General features: G+C 33.2%; 1 protein-coding gene across 4 annotated transcripts in view; it reads left to right on the forward strand.

Moving 5' to 3' along the window:
- The window catches only part of LOC129950239 (low-density lipoprotein receptor-related protein 1), a 56,287-nt gene extending 35,699 nt beyond the window's left edge, over positions 1 to 20,588 (forward strand). For all 4 annotated transcript variants that reach the window (XM_056062109.1, XM_056062110.1, XM_056062111.1 and 1 more), the window contains 17 exons: positions 1,306 to 1,577; positions 1,633 to 6,407; positions 6,464 to 6,589; positions 6,648 to 6,764; positions 10,282 to 10,425; positions 10,492 to 10,695; positions 10,766 to 10,935; positions 10,991 to 11,436; positions 11,498 to 12,062; positions 12,126 to 12,238; positions 13,750 to 14,204; positions 14,258 to 14,526; positions 14,587 to 14,720; positions 14,778 to 14,965; positions 19,009 to 19,167; positions 19,236 to 19,356; positions 19,732 to 20,588. In XM_056062109.1, coding sequence (XP_055918084.1) covers positions 1,306 to 1,577; positions 1,633 to 6,407; positions 6,464 to 6,589; positions 6,648 to 6,764; positions 10,282 to 10,425; positions 10,492 to 10,695; positions 10,766 to 10,935; positions 10,991 to 11,436; positions 11,498 to 12,062; positions 12,126 to 12,238; positions 13,750 to 14,204; positions 14,258 to 14,526; positions 14,587 to 14,720; positions 14,778 to 14,965; positions 19,009 to 19,167; positions 19,236 to 19,356; positions 19,732 to 19,881 — 8,408 coding nt within the window. In that variant the 3' untranslated portion in view covers positions 19,882 to 20,588. The remainder of the gene's footprint in view (positions 1 to 1,305; positions 1,578 to 1,632; positions 6,408 to 6,463; positions 6,590 to 6,647; positions 6,765 to 10,281; positions 10,426 to 10,491; positions 10,696 to 10,765; positions 10,936 to 10,990; positions 11,437 to 11,497; positions 12,063 to 12,125; positions 12,239 to 13,749; positions 14,205 to 14,257; positions 14,527 to 14,586; positions 14,721 to 14,777; positions 14,966 to 19,008; positions 19,168 to 19,235; positions 19,357 to 19,731) is intronic.
- Positions 20,589 to 20,853: the final 265 nt, after the last annotated feature.

Below are 20,853 nucleotides of genomic sequence, written 5' to 3' on the forward strand. Positions count from 1 at the left end.
AACATGCCGAGGAATATGCAAAAAATCATTACTTCTTGGTCTTAAGGATCTAGAAGGAGCATATATACCGAACAAGGCCAAAAGAGAGGGACAGTCAATATGTCCCGTGATTACATCTCTTGCGAATATTACCGAATAATAAGTTCTTCTACAAGATAAAGGTTTTAAACCAATTAGTAAGCACCTACTATTATAAGATGGCATGGAATTAGACCAGTTCAGTTTTCGAATCGCATATTTAGAGAATCGTTTTTGAATTTTTTCGATACGTATAAAATCTTTTTTAAAAAGAGGAGACCATACAATACTACAATATTCCAAAATGGGACGAACTAAAGCTACGTATATAAGGATTTCAGTGTGTAAGGATCTCGAAATTCTTGAGAGTTCCTGAACACAAATCCAGACATAGCGTTAGCTCTCGATAAAACATAATCAATATGAACATTGAAAGATAAGTGTGAATCAAAAATGACCCCTAAATCCTTTTGGCTTACAACCCTTTGCAATGAAACGTTAGCAATATTATATTCAAACATTATAGGCACGACGGACATTGAAAAAGACATAAGTGAACATTCATTTATATTCAAGCACAAGGAGTTAATAGTACACCATTTGTTCAATTTATCAATATCTCTTTGTAAATCCAAACAATCAGCAACTGACTTGATTGACTTGAAAATTTTTATATCATCTGCAAACATCAGAGATTTTGAACAATTAATCACTACAGGAAGATCATTAATAAAGAGTAGGAATAACAAGGGTCCAAGGTGACTGCCCTGAGGCACACCAGAGTAATTATGAATTTTAAAAGATAATTTAGATCCAATTTTTACAAACTGTGAGCGATTGCATAAGTAATTGCTGAACCATTTAAGAAGTGTTGAGTGAAATCCCAAGAAGGAAAGTTTTTTTTAATAAAATTTGATGGCTTACCCTATCAAATGCTTTTAAAAAATCTGTGAAAACTACATCGGTTTGACGTTTGTTTTCCATGTTATTCAAGCTAAAGTTTACAAAAATAGTCAAATTATAGTTGCAGTAGATCGCCCGTAAAAAAAACCATGTTGGTAAACCGATATATGATTTTTAATCTTGGGATGGTTCGAAATGATTACTCACCATTATTTTTTTTGAAAATAGATACAGTTAATATGCTGATGGTGGAGGAGTAGACGACCAGTAAAAAGCTTACACATTTCAAAAAAAATATAACTTTTTAAACAAAATTTTGTACTATCCTTATTGAGACGTTGAACGCTTTTTTTGTCTTTGATAACTTTTCAATATTTTCTTTAGAAAGCATTCAAGCTATGAAGATGTTTTACAATGAAGCTCAACAAGGCAGCAATACGTGTGCAGGTGAACGACGTGGTGGATGTGAACATCTCTGTTTGTCAAAACAGAGTAATGAGCATACTTGCAAATGTGCTATTGGGTTTTATCAGGATCCTAATAATTCAACACAGTGTATAGGAATACCTGAATTCTTATTTTTCTCCAACCATGAACTGAAAGGCATTACATTACTTGATGAGAAAAATTCTGGAAAAAATTTTCAAGATAGAAGGGTTGGTAATCCATATTCTTCTTGAACTCATAGTTAACAAACATTTTAATTGCTAGGCTCTTGGTGCCATATCTCGCATTACTCTGGCAACCTTCATCGATTATTATGCTGCTGATGATTATCTCTACTGGGCTGATAGCGAAAAGGGTATAATTTCGCGTATCAAACGTGATGGAACGCAACGTGAAGTTATTTTAGAACAACTTGATCAAACCGGTGAACAGAATAATCAAGATTGGTTGGGTGGGATTGCGATCGATTGGGTAGCTGGAAATATCTACTGGAGTGACACTAAACGAAATATAATTGAAGTGGCACGTTTGAATGGATCTTCGCGATATGTTGTAATTTCAAATGTCGAAAATCCATCAGCTTTAGCTGTAGATCCTGTTCAAGGATTTTTATTTTATGTAGGCGATCGAATCATCGGAAGAACTGGCCTCGATGGAAGTCAGCCTTTTATTTTGGTTAACCAAACTAAAGCTGTGACTAATATAGTGCTCGATATTGATGCTACAAAGGTTTATTGGTGTGAGTCTGGAAATGATGTTATAATGAAAGTTGATTACGATGGAAATTTGAAAACTCAACTCTTAAATCATAGTTTGAACAACCCAGTTGCTTTAGGACTCATTGATAATGTTATATATTGGGCTGATAATTACCTCAACAAAGGAAGCATTAAAAAGGCATCTTTGCAGAATATTTCTGGTTTTGTTGAAGTTTTTAAGTCGGAAGGAAATATACTTAAGGATTTAAAAATATTTTCAAAGAGAGTTCAAAAGGGAACAAATCTTTGCGCTCATGATAATGGAGGATGCCAAGAGTTATGTCTCTACAATGGAACCAATGCTATTTGTGCATGTTCTCATAGCCGTGTCGCTGCAGATGGTTTGAGTTGTGAGCCATATGATAAATTTTTACTTTTCTCATATCGTAGTTCAATTGAAAGCATTCATATGACAGAGCATCTTAATAAAAATGGTCCAATTGAAAAAATAATGAACGCAACATATATGCGAAACGTTATAGCACTTTCCTATGATTATGACAACAACAAGGTATTTTATTCCGATGTTCATATGAGCACTATTAATTCAGTGGAATTTGATGGAACAAAGAATTCCGTCTTGGTGAATCGGCAAGGAAGAGTAGAAGGATTAACATTTGATGTTGTTAATCGACAACTGTTTTGGACATCAAATAACGATGCTACTATAAGAAGCTTGGATCTTTCAGAAGCAAATGATAACCCTGATAATAATAGTCAACTTGTCAAGACAATTTTAAAACTTATGTCTCACGATAAACCTCGAGGTATTGCAGTGGAGCCTTGTATGGGTATGATTTACTGGACGAACTGGAACGAACAGACACCATCAGTTCAAAGAGCTTATGTAACAGGCTTTGGAGTTGAATCGATTATAAAAAATGACATTTTAATGCCAAATGCTCTGACACTGGATTTCGAGGAACAAAAGTTGTACTGGGCTGACGCTAGGCTTGATAAAATTGAGAGAGCCGACTATGATGGGTCACACCGAGTGGTTCTTGCTCATTCAACACCAAAACATGCGTTTTCTATGACAGTTTACGGCGATCTCTTATTTTGGACAGATTGGGTGTTACACGCAGTTGTTCGAGCTAACAAATATTCTGGGTCTGATGTGGTGTTTTTGCGTGAGCATATAACTCGACCAATGGGGATTATTGCTGTTCAGAACACAACAATTAATTGTGATTCCAACCAGTGTAAGGTTCTTAATGGCGGGTGCGAAGACGTTTGTATTTTACGAAAAAATGGAACTGCAAGTTGTCAGTGTACTCGTGGGGTATTAGCCTCTGATGGTAGACGATGTATTCAAGCCGTAAATAGCGTTTGTTCTACTGGACAATTTATTTGCAAATCTGGGGAGTGTATTCCATTTGAATTGACTTGCGACAATATACCACATTGTCTTGATGGTTCTGATGAAGTTCGGAGTTATTGCATAATTCGTGAATGTCCGGCTGATTTCTTCATGTGTCAAAATCATCGTTGCATTCCTCATAATCAAACTTGCGATGGCGAGCAGCAGTGCGGAGATGGCTCTGATGAATCTGAATTACTTTGTAAATGTGAAGCTGACCATTTTCATTGCGGCAGTGGAGAATGCATATCAATGCAATATCGATGCGATAGGTTAAGGGATTGTAAGGATTTCAGTGATGAAAAACACTGTCCACCGCATGAATGTCTACAAGGAGATATAAATTTTACTCATTGTGCTGACTCAACGGTGTGTTACATGCCTGAATGGCGTTGTGATGGAGATCGTGACTGTCCTGATGGAAGTGACGAAGCGGATTGTGCAAACATTACCAGACTGGGATGTGCAGCTCGACAGTTTCAATGTGCAAATGGGCGTTGCATCAACGAAAAATGGCGCTGTGACAATGAAAATGACTGTAACGATGGAAATCCTAGTTCTGATGAACTTAATTGTCCGTTACAGTGCAAACTGAACCAGTTCCAATGCGACAACGGGTGCATTCCAAGCAGCTGGCAGTGTGACAATAAGACTGATTGCGATGATGGATCAGATGAAGGCCCACAATGTCCACATAGGGAGTGCCCACAAACAAAATTTAGGTGCTCTCTTTCAGGAAGATGTATATCTCACAGGTGGGTTTGTGACGGTGAACCAGATTGTCCCGCTCCTGGTCTAGAAGATGAGGGTGAACATTGTGGATTGATTTCAGTTTTGCATGTTAATGCTTGTCCACCTCCTATGTTTCTGTGTTCAAATGGACAATGTTTAGAAAGACAATACGTTTGTGATGGAGATCAGGATTGTCTTGGTGGAGAAGACGAATATGAGGATTGTCCTCATAATACCTGGGAAACATCGCTTTGCGGGCCTGATGAATTTTCTTGTGCCTCAAATGCATTATGTATAGCGAAAAATTTAACTTGTGATTCAAAAGCAGACTGTGATGATATGTCAGATGAGGATGCAACACTTTGCGCTAATTCCAGTCTAGTTTGCAATGGCCCTGAACTATTTAGATGTAAAAACGGTGCTTGCGTAAGTTCGAGTGCATTATGCGATGGGTCTAATGATTGCATGGATTTCAGCGATGAAGAACGTTGTGGAATAAACGAATGCAATATTCCTGATATTTGCGAGCATGATTGTGTTGATTTGCCTATCGGTTATATGTGTAAATGTAAACCAGGCTACAAGGTCCATGATTTGAATCACCAGTTGTGTGACGATGTAGATGAATGTTCCGAACAACGACCGTGTAGCCAAATCTGTGTAAATACTTACGGTTCATATAAATGTCTGTGTAGTCAAGGATATGAATTAAAAGACCAGCATACTTGCAAAGCTACAAGCAATGAAACTATGACACTAATATTTTCAAACAGATATTATATCCGGCAGGCGGATGCAAAGGGAAATGTATCGATTCTGGTTCATCAATTGTCAAATGCTGTAGCTCTGGATTTTGATTGGGAGACGAGGTGTCTCTTTTGGTCCGATGTAACGTCAACAGTGGGCATGATAAAAAGGTACTGTCCAGCTGATAATAAGACAGTAACCTTGCATCAGGCTATGCTGAAGAATCCGGATGGTTTAGCGGTCGATTGGATTGGAAAGAACTTATATTGGTGTGACAAGGGCTTGGACACGATCGAAGTGTCCCAATTAGATGGGAAGTATCGGAGAGTTCTAATCAATAAGAATCTTAGTGAACCTCGTGCGATAGCATTAGATCCTTTCAATCGAAATATATTCTGGTCAGATTGGGGTGACAGTCCGCACATTGGGAAGGCGGGCATGGATGGATCAAATAGTCGAGTTATTATTCACGACAATCTAGGATGGCCTAATGCTCTAACAATTAGTTTTGAAACTAATGAGCTTTTCTGGGGTGATGCTCGAGAAGATTTTATTGCTGTTAGTGATTTGGAAGGAAAAAACCAAAGATTGCTTTTGGGGAGGAGTATAAATCCATCGCTCAAGCTACATCACATATTTGCGATAGCAGTGTGGGAAGATCGTATTTACTGGTCGGATTGGGAAACAAAATCTATTGAGTATTGCAACAAATACGATGGAAAGAACTGTTCCACGTTAATCACGACGATTCATCGACCAATGGATTTAAGGGTATATCATCCTTATCGTCAAATGGCATCTAAATCAGGAAATCCTTGTGAATCAGCGGGTTGTGCTACGCTTTGCCTACTTTCTCCAATATTTCCTTACTACAAGTGTGCTTGCCCAAATAATTTTATTCTTGGTGAAGATGAAAAATCCTGTAAAGCCAATTGTACGGCTGCTCATTTCCAATGCGTGAACACTTACAAATGTATACCTTTCTATTGGAAATGTGATACTCAAGATGATTGTGGAGATGGAAGTGATGAACCCGAGTCGTGTCCCGATTTTCATTGCGAACCTGGCCAATATCAATGCTTTAATAACAAATGCATTCATCCTTCAGCAATTTGCGATGGACAAAATCAGTGCGGAGATAATTCAGATGAAAGGAATTGTGATAAGTTCACGTGCTTTGAGAACCATATAAAATGCGAGCGTTGGGGAAATAGTTCAGCGTTTTGTATTGATCAAGTAAAAAAATGTGATGGGGTGAAAGATTGTCCTGGTGGAGAAGACGAAGCCGGATGTACACCACTGATTTGTAAGAAGGATCAATTTCAATGTGGAAACAATCGTTGCATGCCTTATGTGTGGGTATGCGATGGTGATATGGACTGTCCAGATAAATCAGACGAGGTTAATTGTGATCGCAGTTCGTGTGCATCGGGTGATTTTGCGTAAGTTTATTCCCAAAATATTTGAATCAATTAATCAAAATGTAATGAATTTTTAGTTGTGCTTCTGGGCGTTGCATACCAATGACATGGCGTTGTGATGGCGAAGAAGATTGTCCAAATGGAGAAGATGAGCCTTCAAACTGCCATTCTTCTAAAGAAACTTGTGATCCAACATACTTTAAGTATGCTAAACGTTTATAATTTTTGTTTGTTCTTGTTTTTAAATTTTTTAAATTACAGATGTAATAATTCGAAGTGTATACCTGGCAGATGGCGTTGTGATTATGAAAATGACTGTGGTGATGGAAGTGATGAGCTTAATTGTGAAATGAGGAACTGCTCGGAGAGTGAATTCAGGTAATTATATTTGAGTGTTTTCTTAAATAAATGAAGAAATGTGTAATTGGAAAAATAATAGAAACGATTATAAACGATTTTCGGCTGCAATTTAAACTGTATTGAAAAGAGATATATGAAATTAAAAAGTGCATATCAAATCTTTACAGTTAAACGAAAAATATATTAAGTTGGTTAACTTAAACAAAAAACATGATTATCCACTGCTTTGTAGGTTAGGTTATATTAAACTGAGTGTTTGCTGAAAAGAAAACAAATACTTAATTGATCACATTGAATATTTGTTAAACCATTGGAGTTAATTATAACATTATGATGGGACATAAATATAGAAAGTAAGAAGCTATACTCTCCTTCTATACATCTAAAGATTCTGCAAAAAAAATATTTATATGAGCTCCAAGATAAGTGCATGTCGTGTCCACTGTTTAACCGAGCTTATGTGCAATCTAGTAAGAGTAACAAAGGCAGATCCGGACTTCTAATGAAGAAGGATCACACACTTAACGCAAAGATTATTTTTTTAGCACAGCTTAACAATGTTCTTTAATGTTCTCTTAAGGAGACTGACAAAATTAAAATAACATAATGTTTATCTTAACCTTAATACTGTTGTCCATCAAGATATGATCGTACTATTTAATTTGGACCACTCCCTTCATATGAAAGCATTTTAACATTCCAACAGTTTTCTAAATATGCCGTATTTTTTAGAGGGTTTTTGATGATATCATGCAGAAATGTTAGAAGTTGTGTTGAAAGGTAGTTTTTTATATAAATGCGAAGAATGCTGCTATTACTACCATTTTTAATCTGATTACTAGTTGGTGCTAGAAGAAATTCTAAAAAAATACTGTTTTGTGTAAACCTTTTGCAAATATATTAATAAATAAAGAGTAAACAAAACAAACAAAAACAATTAAAGAAAGAAAAATGTATGAGGTACATAAATAACCTAATTATTAAAAAACAAACATACTAAGCTAAGAAAATAAGTTTGTAAGAAACTATAGTGTGGTATTAAAAAAACCCGTAGTGAAATCTCTTTTCACTTCAATTCATGAGAAATTCAAAGCTTTTATATTAAATTAATAGACATAAAAATTTAACTTTTTCTGATTTTGTGTAAAATTGATGGTTTAATCTCAATTACATTCTCAAATCTCAACCAAAGGAAATTCACTTCGAAAAGTACATTTCTTTAATTTATTAATAGTAGTTAGTAGTTTTTTAAGGCTTAGTTTCTAAAGCATTATTAACGCTTTTCATCATGAAACCTATGACCCTCCCACTGGATTCGCTAATGAAGAGTATTAAATTGTTTTAAGCTTTTAGCATCATGCTTTGACCAAATTAGTTTGACTGACCAGCAAGTGGTGGTGATAGTTAAGCTATTTTTCGATTTATCTAGGGCATCATGTTTTAACATCAGTTTAAATGTAGCTGAAGTATACCGATTTCAGATTTATTTACCATTACCCATTAAAATTATTACAATCTTTGGCAAATAACCAGCTTTGCAGTTTCTTGGAATTAAACTATTTTGCTGTTGACAATTCAGTTAATGCAAGATAACAGGACCACAACTGTAATTATATAGATCTTTTTCGTAATCTTGATACCTTGAAGTTGCCTTCCTCATTGCGTCAAATGGTTCTGCAACACATATCTTTTGTATTTCTCAATTCTTTTTATGTTTCATGAGGAATTTTTAATAAGAGCCCAAATCTTATTTTGTGAAAAAAATATTTGGATTAGTATTTCTTTTTTTAATTTTGTACTTATTTTCTTCCGAATTTAATTTGGCTTTGGGAAAACACTGAATCACCTGAGATTTCACTTTACTCTAAGTAAGCTCTACTTTTTTAAGTTTAAGTCAAAACAAAGTGCGGAAAAAATCAACTTTACTTGCTCTAGGTGAAAAGGGAGTGAAGAATATTTAGAACTACAGTACATTAGTTCACATCAATGAACGATAATTAGTGCAAGTACGTCAATGAACATATTATACGAAATGTTTCTGTATAAAGTAGTTCAGTTCAGTGCAGCTGTTCGAACACAGTTTTTATGTATTACGAGTATTTCTAGTTTTATATCATATCATGAAGATAAATTGAACATTCTTACCGTTTAACATTGGTCGTCACTTATTGACAAACTATCCTTTCGGAATATGCCGCACATATTAAATACATCCCACCTATTAATAGACGTTTGGAATTTTAAAAAACACAATAAGTTTGCTTTGCTATAAATCTTAAATCAAGTTATTGTACTATTATAAATATGCTATCGACTATAGGGTTTCATCAAATCACTTATTTGTTTATGCATCTTGCATTTGTAACAACATTAAAATAATAAATTTTGTATTTACTAATTGGCATTTGTTACTAATAGCTTTTAAAAAATTATTACAAAATTAACCTTCAGACATTATTTGGCTTCATTTATTTAAAAACTTATACGCAAGAATCGATGAAAACAATTAATCAAAGTAATTTCTTCATATTTATATACAAAGTTATATTCCTAAATCGACGCTTATAAATTAAAACCCTCTCATTTCGGGGGTTCACTAACAGAAATATCACAGTCATCGCTATCATTAAAAAACAATTATTATAATTACTATCGAAACTGCGTTGACGAACTTCTCTCAAAAGTGTGTACTCTCTCATATTGAACTGTCCAGGGAATATAAATAGGGAATACAGTTCATTATAATCATATTTAAAACCGAAATGAAATTCAAAATAATTCTTCTGTTGCCGGTGTTAGTCATAGTATTGCTTTTTTCGATTTGCATTGGAGGCCCTGTTCCAACATATGGATATGGAGGTGGAAGATATTATCCAGCAGTTGTTGTAACACCACTTCGACCTCGGCCTCCTCCTCCTCCTCCACCACCGCCACCACAAGTATATGCAGTCGCTGTACCATTAGTGGTTCCAAATTATGGAGGCTATGATCGTGGTTATGGATATCGTCAACACGGTCGTAGAAGAGGATATGGATATTATAGATTTTAAATTGGACTTTTAATCTAAACATGTCATGGATAGCAAACATCTAAAAATTGCATAGATATGTTTGTTCTTAATGAATATTAAAAAAAGAGTTTATCTCTCACATATTAATAAAAAATAAATAATATAGTTACAATTGTTGTTTTATTCAAAATAAAACATATACAATTATTATTCTTACATTCTAGGCAAACTTTGGTTGCCTTACCCTTTGTTGCGCAGCAAGTTTAAACACATCTGATACTTGTTACTACTTATTCTTAAAGTCTTCAAATTCAGGACGTTTTAGAAAGACATTTCAGTATCTTTTCAATATGTTAAGTGCTCCTTGCAATGATTTAAAGTTATTTGCATTTGTATGTTGCTCATTGAATTAATTTTAACAAACAATCAAGAACTTTTATGCGGACTTGATTGAGCTCATTTTTGAATATTATTAATTTAATTTTTTTTTATTATTTTATTATTATTTTTCATGGTCTCTTTAGATGTGGCACAGGCAAATGTATCAAACATGATCAGCGTTGTGATGGAGAAATTCATTGTGATGATAGTAGCGATGAGATCAACTGTAATATCACCTGCAAAGATAACCAGTTTAAATGTGCAGCTTACAATACTTGTATCAATAAGTAAGATACTAATACAAGCTTTGGTTATGGTTCTTTGATAATAATTATTTGGCTGATTTTTTTTAGAAACTACCAATGCGACGGTGATGATGATTGTCCTGATGGATCTGATGAAGTAAACTGTACTTGTCCTCCTGAACACTTTAACTGTGCAAATGGAAAATGCATCATGAGCCGTTGGAAATGTGATGGTTGGGATGATTGTACTGATGGTTCCGATGAAAGTTTAGAAACTTGTGCCGAAACATCCTGTCATGTAAATGCTTTCAAGTAAGTTTACTTTAAATCACAACATTACAATTGTAATTTTTTTAAATAAATACTTTTTTTTTTAATAAAGATGCAAGAATCTGAAATGTATACGAAAATCTGCACTATGTGATGGGGTAAATGATTGTGGAGATCGTGAAGACGAGGCTCCTGAAGTTTGTGCCGCACTTCCAAAGTGTAGACATGATCAATTTCAATGTCAAAATGATCAATGCATATTAAAAAATTTCCGTTGTGATGGTAAGCTAAACAACTCAATTATTTAAGTAAAGTTCTTAGGTTTATGATAATTAAGGTCAATACAACTGCATCGATGGATCAGACGAAATGAACTGTCAACCACCGGTGTGTGGCTTTGGGACTTGTTCTCAAATTTGCATTGAGAAAAAGGCAGGTCACTATAATTGCAAATGCAATGATGGCTACTCGAAAGGTCCTAAGAAAAACGATACATGTAAGGCGTCCAGTCCGGATCAGATACTTCTTTTAGCTTCCGAACAAGAATTCCGCTTCATTTTGCCTGAAAAGCAGGAAGGGACTATTGTAGTAGGTTTCTTCCAAACTAAAAGTCTGAAAATTGATGTTTTTGACATCTTAATTAGACCAAAAGATACTTTACTTTTTTGGATTGATTCCCATCATGGAAAGGTTCACACAATGAAAATTGCTACACCATCTAGTGACACAAAGCATGAATCTTTTCGCTTTAAACGTGATTTAAAAGAACTAACGGCTTTTGATGTAAGTTTTGAACTATGTTTTTTTAAAGTATTTTTTATAAATTCTAGTATTTTTTTTAAAGATTCCTTCATTAAATGACCCTAAGTCGTTAGCGGTCGATTGGGTGACCCATATGGTTTACATTATCGACTCTCGCCTGAACGAAATAATAGCTACTGATATTGATGGCAAAAAATACATGCCGTTGGTATCCACAGGAATGAATCCAACAGACATTGTTTTAGAACCCGAGTCCCGTATAATGATCTGGTCAACGTTAGAAAATGGAATATTAATTGCTTCACTGGATGGATCAAACAAGAAAAGCCTTGTTGAAATTGATGTTGGTTGGCCAATTAGTTTGTCTATAGATTATCCTACTGGCCGGTTGTATTGGGCTGACTATCGCAAGGGTACTATTGAAACTTGTCGATTAAATGGGAAGGATAGAAATGTTGTTCGAAGATTTTCGAATAAAGAAAAACCACAAAAGATCGACGTATTCGAGGATTATTTGTATATTAAATTGTATGATCAGAGTATTATTAAGATGAATAAGTTTGGGAATGATAATGGCACGTATTTACTAAAGGGATATCGGTCTTCAGACATCGGAATACTACATCCGTTAAAACAAAACAAAAATAGTAAGACCACTTTATATATGTGTTTATTGAATTAATAGAAATTATTTATTTGATTCATTGTAGTTACAAATCCATGTGCTAAGGAACCATGTAAAGCCATACGGGCACTATGTGTTCTGTCATCTGAAAGCAATACAGGTCATACCTGCCTTTGTCCAAGCGGACTGGTTATGGTGGTAAGTATTATTACTATAATTTATTAACGTTACATAGTGGTTTTCTGATTCCTAATTAAAAACAATACACTTAAATTTCATATGTAGTAATATGAGTTCTTGGTAGATTTAATTTGAATTTTGTGTTTTGTGTAGATTTTAAATCTTATAAATTATTTGATTTCATAAAGTTATATACTTAGAGATACTTGCATATAATTTATATAATTCAAGCTGATGTATTGCAAATGCTTGGTTTAAAAGTCAAGGCTTTGCGTATTTATTACTAGCATATGTTTGATGTCTGTCCATGAATAGCATATGTTTGTGCCAGAGAAATTTTGTAGTGATCAAAATGCAAAAAAAAGCTATTTTTCAAGTTCAATTAATAAATACACAAAGTTCAACGGTGATATTAATATAATATGGGTTATAGTGTTTTTGTAGGAGAGTTTCTTGTTAAACTGTAATGGCTGAACTTGTTAAAAAATCAAAAAAATAGGTGCCGCAACAGTTCGTTGAGAACTATGGGCCTAATGACTTACAACTCTCAACCATTCCTGTGTTGTACGAGTAATGTTGTAAGGGGTGGAAGGTACCTACAATTTTAAGCTGAATCGCAACGCCTAATTTGAGAAAGCACTTTTAATGATAAGAATTACTCTTGGAGGATTTGTCAATTCCTCGCAGGAGGAAGCACCCGTGAAAAACACATTAGATGGCACAGGCAGAGATTAAACTCAAGACCTCTGGCATGACAGTCCTACGCACTTTTTGAGTAATACTAGCCTGATTAACTATATCTTACAACTAACTTCCTGGTCGCATACGGACACTCTAAGTTAAACTATAATAATACTTAATAATAATACTTTAATTTAGTTTTAATAATTTCTTTTTTATTTATCAGAAAATTAAAAAAAAAAATTCAGTATTACTAATTTTAAATTTACTTAAACACAACTTAAAATTTGGTCCTTAAAATTTAACTTAAACTACTACAGGAGTCGCCTATCCACCGATCTTCGTCTGACGTGGTAGATTAGCGGTACTGCCAATCTATCCTGTATCAGACCATCTATCTAAAAAGAGAAATGCCTCTGGTGGAATGGAGCCACTCAAGCGTGCACTCTCAAAATACTCGTTGTTCGGATAGAACGCCCCGAAAATTAAATTGTTGATCGAAGACATAGCTCTTGCAATGTGACCTCGAACGAGTTTTATCACGAAATTGTCAATTCTGCTTATTCGTCTATAGTCGCGTTCCTATAGGCGTCTATTTGGTCCCGTTCTTTGTATTTTGGTATTGTCCGTTCCGTCGTTCGTTTTATTGTTTCGTCCATCTGTTGTAAATGTTGGCCAATTTCTTTATTTGTCAGGTTGGTGAAGTCTGCATTACAGCAGCCAGACCGCAGTGATGATTGTATAACTAAAAACGGCGTTTTCTATTTAATTCAAATCTTGCGTTAATTTTGGGACACCTTAGTACTCATCTGTCTGAATTCATATCTATTTTCGTTATTTTTTTTTAGAATAATGAATGCAAACCACACACTGAAGTTCCAGATTACTGTCCACTGAAATGTAATCTCGGTACCTGCAAAGTTATCGATCACGTTCCAAAATGCATCTGTCAACCACAGTTCGAAGGAGATCTTTGTGAACATTATCGTTGCTCGAGATATTGTATGAATGGAGGATTATGTACAGTTGCAGCATTTTTACCCAGCTCAGCGGAACCACCACCTTTGAAGTGCCTTTGTCCCCCTGGATGGACAGGAGCTAAATGTGAGACATCTGTTCCAGAATGTCAGAGCCGTTGCCATAACGGCGGATCCTGCTTAATTACAGAAGAAGGAATGAAGTGCACATGTCCTGATATGTTTGTTGGCGAAAAATGTGAACACTGTGCTAATCTGACTTGTGAGAATAGAGGAATTTGCCGAGAAACAGTAATGGGCACCTCACAATGTGATTGTCCAGACGGGTGCGCATACTTCCACGTATATTATAAAATTTGTTTAAATAATATTTTTTTAGATATACGGGAAAGCGGTGTGAAACAAATGTTTGTGATGGCTTCTGTAAAAATAATGGATCTTGCACCATTGGTAACAAAGGAGGGCCCCAGTGCGAATGCGCATTTGGATATTATGGTGAACAATGCGAATCACATTCGTGCAACGAATATTGCTTAAATAGTGGTACTTGCACCGATCGGGGGCAGCAAATGCTTTGTGCTTGTACAGAACGTTATGGTGGTGATCGTTGCGAGATAGATCTATGCCAAACCTTAAGTCCACCAAGATGTAACCAATCATTTTTTATAAGTTGTACTTTTTTCTAAAATATTTTCAAAATTTATTTAGTTTGTGATCAGTCTCTGGTACCAGCACGCTCCCCTTGTACGGGAATAATCTGCAAAAATAATGGTGTTTGTCATGTTATCAAAGGAATGGCGATGTGTAACTGCACGGACCAATTTAATGGAAATTTATGCGAAGTATGTTTGTAATTTTAGTGACGCTTTGAAAACTAAGAATTGTGTTTTAATTTTCAGAAACCTATCCGCTATGACAATCCATGCTTAGGTTATTGTCAAAATAACGGCATTTGTAAGTTAGAAGCTTATACAGTGCCTTATTGTTCCTGCATCGGCGAATGGGAAGGTATTCGTTGTGATAAACCTCCAAAGTGCGTAAACTATTGCGGAGTTTGTACAAAAGGCAGCTTTATTAATGAATGTCTGTAAGTACCACATATTTAATTTTGAATACGTTGAGATTTGTTGGTATAAAATATTTTGCTTATGTGTATTGGAAAAATTAGGTTTTCCTTCGGCTTTTTTGGTCACTTTGATCGTTGCAATGAAACAAGGTTGTTACATTAGCTTTTCCCGACGTTTCGGCAGGGGTTGCTGCCTTCCTCAGGGGAACTTTATTAAACATGAAATATAAAACACATAGTACAATATTGTCGACAACAAGAATAAGAAAAAACTTACAATTTAACAATTAAATTTTAAAACAGTGTAAAACAACACTTCTAATTAAGAAGTTCAGTCTATAACTACAAAAAACAAAGAGAAAACAAGTGAGCAATATACAGATGATATACTCTGTGTGTCTTGCTTGCGATTCATATTGTTGTTGTTGTTCAGGATATGGAGCGTTTAAGCGACAACGACAACATAATGATTCTAAATTGCTAAATGTATACCAAACATTTTTTTTTGTTGAGATCATAGCTGCATTGGCTTTTGGCTCGCTAACATTATAGTTTATATTTATATACTATTATATTAATATTTTATGTTTGTTAATGTTAATGAGTTTCTTAAGAATGTGGTTTATGTCAATTGTTAACCCACCATTGGTGACGCAAATTTGACTTTGATCAATGGTGACGCCGGTCTCATGGACTGTGTTTTTCAACTGAAGATTTTTCGAGATGTGTTGCTAATATTTCGCGTTTTTTTAAAAAAAGTATCAAATAAACATAAGCTTTTTTTATTACAATACGCAAATTGAAATAAAAAAAAAAACAATAACGGAGAAGAAATGTATTCGCATTTTTTCACACACCCGGTCTCACAGACCAGTAGGTCTCCATTGGCGGGTTAAGAAGCGTAGTTTCTGGGTAGCTTATGTTTGGATTCATAATAACATGGGTATCCGAGGTATTGTACACATCCGGGAAAATTGATGCACATGCCGAAAAAAACCTGGTTGAAGTACTTTACTATCTTGTATGGTGACAGAAAAATCTTTATGGTATTCTGTTTGTTATCTGTCAGACGACTGCGGTATCGAAAATTGTTTGGTATAAATGTTTTCAAGTGTTTTTTTAGAATGTTATTCAAGGAGGTTATGATGATATTTGAATGCAAATTATTTTAGTGGACAAATAAAAACTTACTTCAGCCAATAGTTCCACAACACCCTGCAAATTAAATTCTTACAATTATTCACCAATTGCATTGGCATTTTTGAACGAATAAAAAAATTATTGCCTTATCTTTATATCGAAATATAGTTTTAAACCGCAGTGTCACAAAATTTCAAGTCTGTTTTTATTTAACTTCACGAAGGAAATTATTGTAATCGGTCCGATTAGTCGAATTGATTTAGAATCTAAATCAAAGATTTTTAGAGAGATGTCTGTGTGCGCTTGTGTACGTACGTCGCCCATATCTCAAGAACCATTAGAAATATGAGCTTCAAATTAATTTTGTTATACACATACAAAAACAGAAAGATGCAGTAAAGACAAATTGAGCATTTTTTTTTACTATAGCAATTTAAAAAAAAGTGAATATTTTGGTTGACTTAAAATATCTCACGAACCCATAATGCTATCGACTTCAGTTGAATTTTATACGTGAGGTGATAAAAAACTGAAGAGAAATATCTGAAGAGAAATATTTTACGAACAAAACAAAAAACAATTGGTTTTTGATTCGCGATATCACGTGAATATTGAAGCTACTAACTTTTTGAACGAAGAAACTTTAGAATGATTTCATTTTGTGCTAAATTTTGTTGCAAACTAAAGATAATGGTATTAGGAAATCCAATGAGTATTTTTTACATAGGAGATAAAAACTTCCAAATAATGCTACTTAAATTGGTAAAAATTGATTTTCGATTAAAAATCATACTTATTTTATCATTTCTAAAATTTTGTTGCTAATTTTTAGTAATTTAAAAAAAAACCATTTGATTCAATTTAAATTTTTTATCTCACATCTACAGACAAGACAGATATTCGATTCGCAAACAATCATACAAAATAAAAATCAGCTAAATTGCTTACTCTCAATGTCTTCACATTAGTCCTAAGCTGTCCTAGTATTCAGTCTAGCTAACCAGGTACTACGCCTGATTAGTAGTCCTATCAAAAAACTATTACCCATAATTTTCTTCACGTCACTAGTACCCGATCTAACTTCAAAAATGAGTAGTAGAAATTAATACATCCCCTGGTCTAATTTCGATTTTAACATCGAATTGAAATTTCAAATATTATTTTTATATTTGTTGGATGTTTGCAGCCATACACAAATGTCAAAATTTATACACAAAAAATTAAAAGATTTCATAGGTTTTAGGTATTAAACAAAGATTTGAGGAATGTTTTGTTTGGCCGCATATTTTTGAAATTGATTTCCTTTCTTCTTTTATTTCTGACGGAATTATGCAATAGTTAAAGATTTTTGAAGCGCAGTAATTTTGGTGTAATTAAAAATAGTTTTTTTTAAATTATGTACATGTGTTTGGATGTCTGCATGTGTCGAACTGCCTACATACATACAAATGTTAGCTTCGTTTAAACGACCAAAAACACAATTTAATATGCTTGCTATATTTCATGGTCATATAGCCTGTTATAAAACGTAGCTACTTCTTCTTTAAAGGTATACTAGAAGCTAATTCGCATTTTGAAGACCCATTCACAAAGTTATTCTAACATTTTAACTTGCGACACATAAAACTCAGTCATGACATTACGATGGTAGAAAAAATAAAAAAAGGGGGGCCCCCGATTCGGTCCGTATGTTTGTCCTCGCCCCTACAGCCCAAGAATGGCGTTGTTCGACTTCAAATTTAAAAATTAAGATTTTGAGTCGATTTGCGTTAGGCATTTTTTCTTTCTTGTTTAATTTTTTGGTAAAAAATCGAAAATTCAAATTTTCTCAAAAAACAATAGATCTTTTTTTTAAATTTTCGCTAAAATGGTTTTTTATTTTTTTTTTAATTTGTATTCTTTAAATATAAAAAATGTATTGTTTTATGTTTGATCAAAAAAAAAATTAAACTAAAATTGAAAAATTTCATATACATATATCAATAATTAATTAAAAAAAAACTTTCTAAAGATGTTCATATACAAATTTTTCAAAATTAAGTTTTTTTTGAGAAATCAAATTGGAAAAAAAAATTTTTTGCAGGTACATACATTTTGAAACCATAAAATACATGGAAATATTTTTAAACAAACTCATTGAATACATGAGCAAATTCTTGAGAACCAGTCGTGCATTTTATTAATTTTGAAGTAGTACCATTAGAACAATGTCTGTTAAATGCTGTATTTCATCCGCTAATATATGAAGAACAAATATGTAAACGTGCATGTTAAATCAAACCGAAAAAGTCAGCAAAACCATTATATGGCGTTGTGGTAAAAAAGTCGAACAACCCAACTAATTTGCTGCTTTTCTTCATCGTTCACTATTCATCATCATAGATCCACAGAAAAGAGTCAAAAAATTACATTTGAGGTTGTTGTTTTGGTGTAAAGGAAAGAAATATTCAAAATAAAAATAACTTTCTTAAAAAGAAGCTGCCGAAGAATTGCCAAATTAATTGAATTTTATTGCTTTGATTCCAGTATTAATAGTCTTTCAATTTTGCTGTACCAGCTCTTACTAGTACTCGGTAACTATTTTACGTAACTCAGTGCTAACAAATAGTCCCAACTTGAAATGACTAGTTTCTAGAATTTGTATGAAGAAATGAGTTTATACCGGTTTGAGTACTAATACTAGGATTAGTTCTGTTTCTTACGGTAGGGCTCTGTGAAGAAATTTAGAAATTTGTAGAAATGTTCACAGTTTTTGTCACAACCATTTGAAAATAAGAATATCAATTTCTAAGCAATTCTTACATTTGCAAAACAATACTGCTTCGTATCATAAAACACTCACTTCGTTGTTGTTAAGACGATAAAAAAAACTGTGGTTAAAACAACAAATTTAATTATGTTATCAACTTTAAAATATTTTTTAGATGCGCAGATGATACAATAGCAGCCTGTTTATCAAATAGTCCTGATGCACTTGGAGCAACTAAAGATGAATCAACACGGATTTTAACAATACTAAGCGTATTGTTGTCTACAATGATTTTATTAATTGCCTTATTTGTCGGTGCCATTTTCTTTTTAAAGTAAGTTTCTAAATAAACACAAAATATATTACATTTCAAAAGAATATAATCAATATATTTATTTTTAGAAAAAGAAAAATCAGTCAACCGTTCTCCCACGCAAGGCTCACAGATAACGTAGAAATAACTAACCCAATGTACAGAGGTGATATCGATGAAGCTCCAGCGTATGTTAACGAAGATGACAAGGTGAGATTCATTAATTTTAGATTCGGAATATGTAATTTTTGTAATAGTAATTTGAGAGTAAAAGTTAAAATCGTCATTTATGAATACATTTTGATAAATCAAAAACAACTTATTTTGTATATTGGTTTTGTTTGTCTGCTATTTTTATTTATTAGATAAATAAAACGTGAATGATTTATTTTCTTAGTTAAATTCAAAATAAAGAACTTATGTACATCTGTTGATCAATAAATGTTTGTTTATTTACAACATACATCCCACTTCAATTCTTAATTTTAAATATTGTGTATACAGTACAGTATCATTTTTTTTACTAAATGGACTATTTGTCAACTATTTGATATTAATAAGTTTTTTTCGTATAATTCTTTTAAGGGAAACTTTGCCAATCCAGTTTATGAATCTATGTATGCGGGTGCAATTTCTGAACCCTCAGTCTCTGAGAGCGTAAGTACAGCACCTGACGAAAGAAAAGGATTACTTCAACATTCACACGATGATACTAGCGTACCCGATATTCTTTGATTATTGATTGATATTTAGTATACTCATTTCAAACAACGTAGTCCTGGTCAAAAACATCACTAACTTTCGAATCCTTAACGAAAAGCAAACAAAATCGAATTTAGTCTATTTTATATATTTAAGTTTATAAATTATTATTGTAAGAACAAAATTTTTAAAAAAATGACTTCATATGCATATAATATAATAATACAAAAATAAGTTCATAAATTTAGTTGGCTGGTTAAAAATATATCGTGTAAATAGATTTTTTACTAATGTACCAGAAAGAAAAAAAAAACTTTTTTTATATCTAAAAATAAGAAAAACAAAAAAAAAAAACTATATAATAAGATTTGATTTTTTAACGCCAACAGAAAAGCTGACTGCTGTGTATTTTAGCTCAAATATTTTGTATTTGATATTTTTATATTTTATATTATTTTATTTTTGGTTGATTTTTTTTAGATAATACTTTTTTTTACAAAGTGAGATTTAATAGATATTTTATTTATAACACAAAATCTTTATAAAATCAAAGGTTCAGCCTTCTCTCTGTAGTAACTATTATTTTGTATTTAAATCAAAATAGAAAAATCATTTTTATTGTTACCAAGAAATTTGGTAGTTTTATTAATATAGCATAAGAAAGTCGCACAATCAATTTAAATTGTAAAAATAGTATACAAAAATGAACTGAAAACAATTTCACATTTTTTAACGCAAAATATTGTTTTATTATTTTTTTGTAAAAGGATTTTATATACATGCCGATTTATAAAGAGGTTTGTAGAAAGCCTGCAGAATTAATGCTGTCAAGAGCTCTATGAGTTCTCAGTTTCCAACAAAACTATGCATTCGAATTCAATTATTTTGGTAACAAAGAATACAAAACTGATATATCAATCCAAACAGGTGAGAAATCCTTGAATTGATGTTTACTAAGCCCTTAAAGATACTTTGAGTTTATGTACATATAAAGAACGCTTTTTA

The sequence above is a fragment of the Eupeodes corollae genome, chromosome 3, assembly GCF_945859685.1.
Source record: "Eupeodes corollae chromosome 3, idEupCoro1.1, whole genome shotgun sequence".
NCBI classification, from domain to species: Eukaryota; Metazoa; Arthropoda; class Insecta; order Diptera; family Syrphidae; genus Eupeodes; species Eupeodes corollae.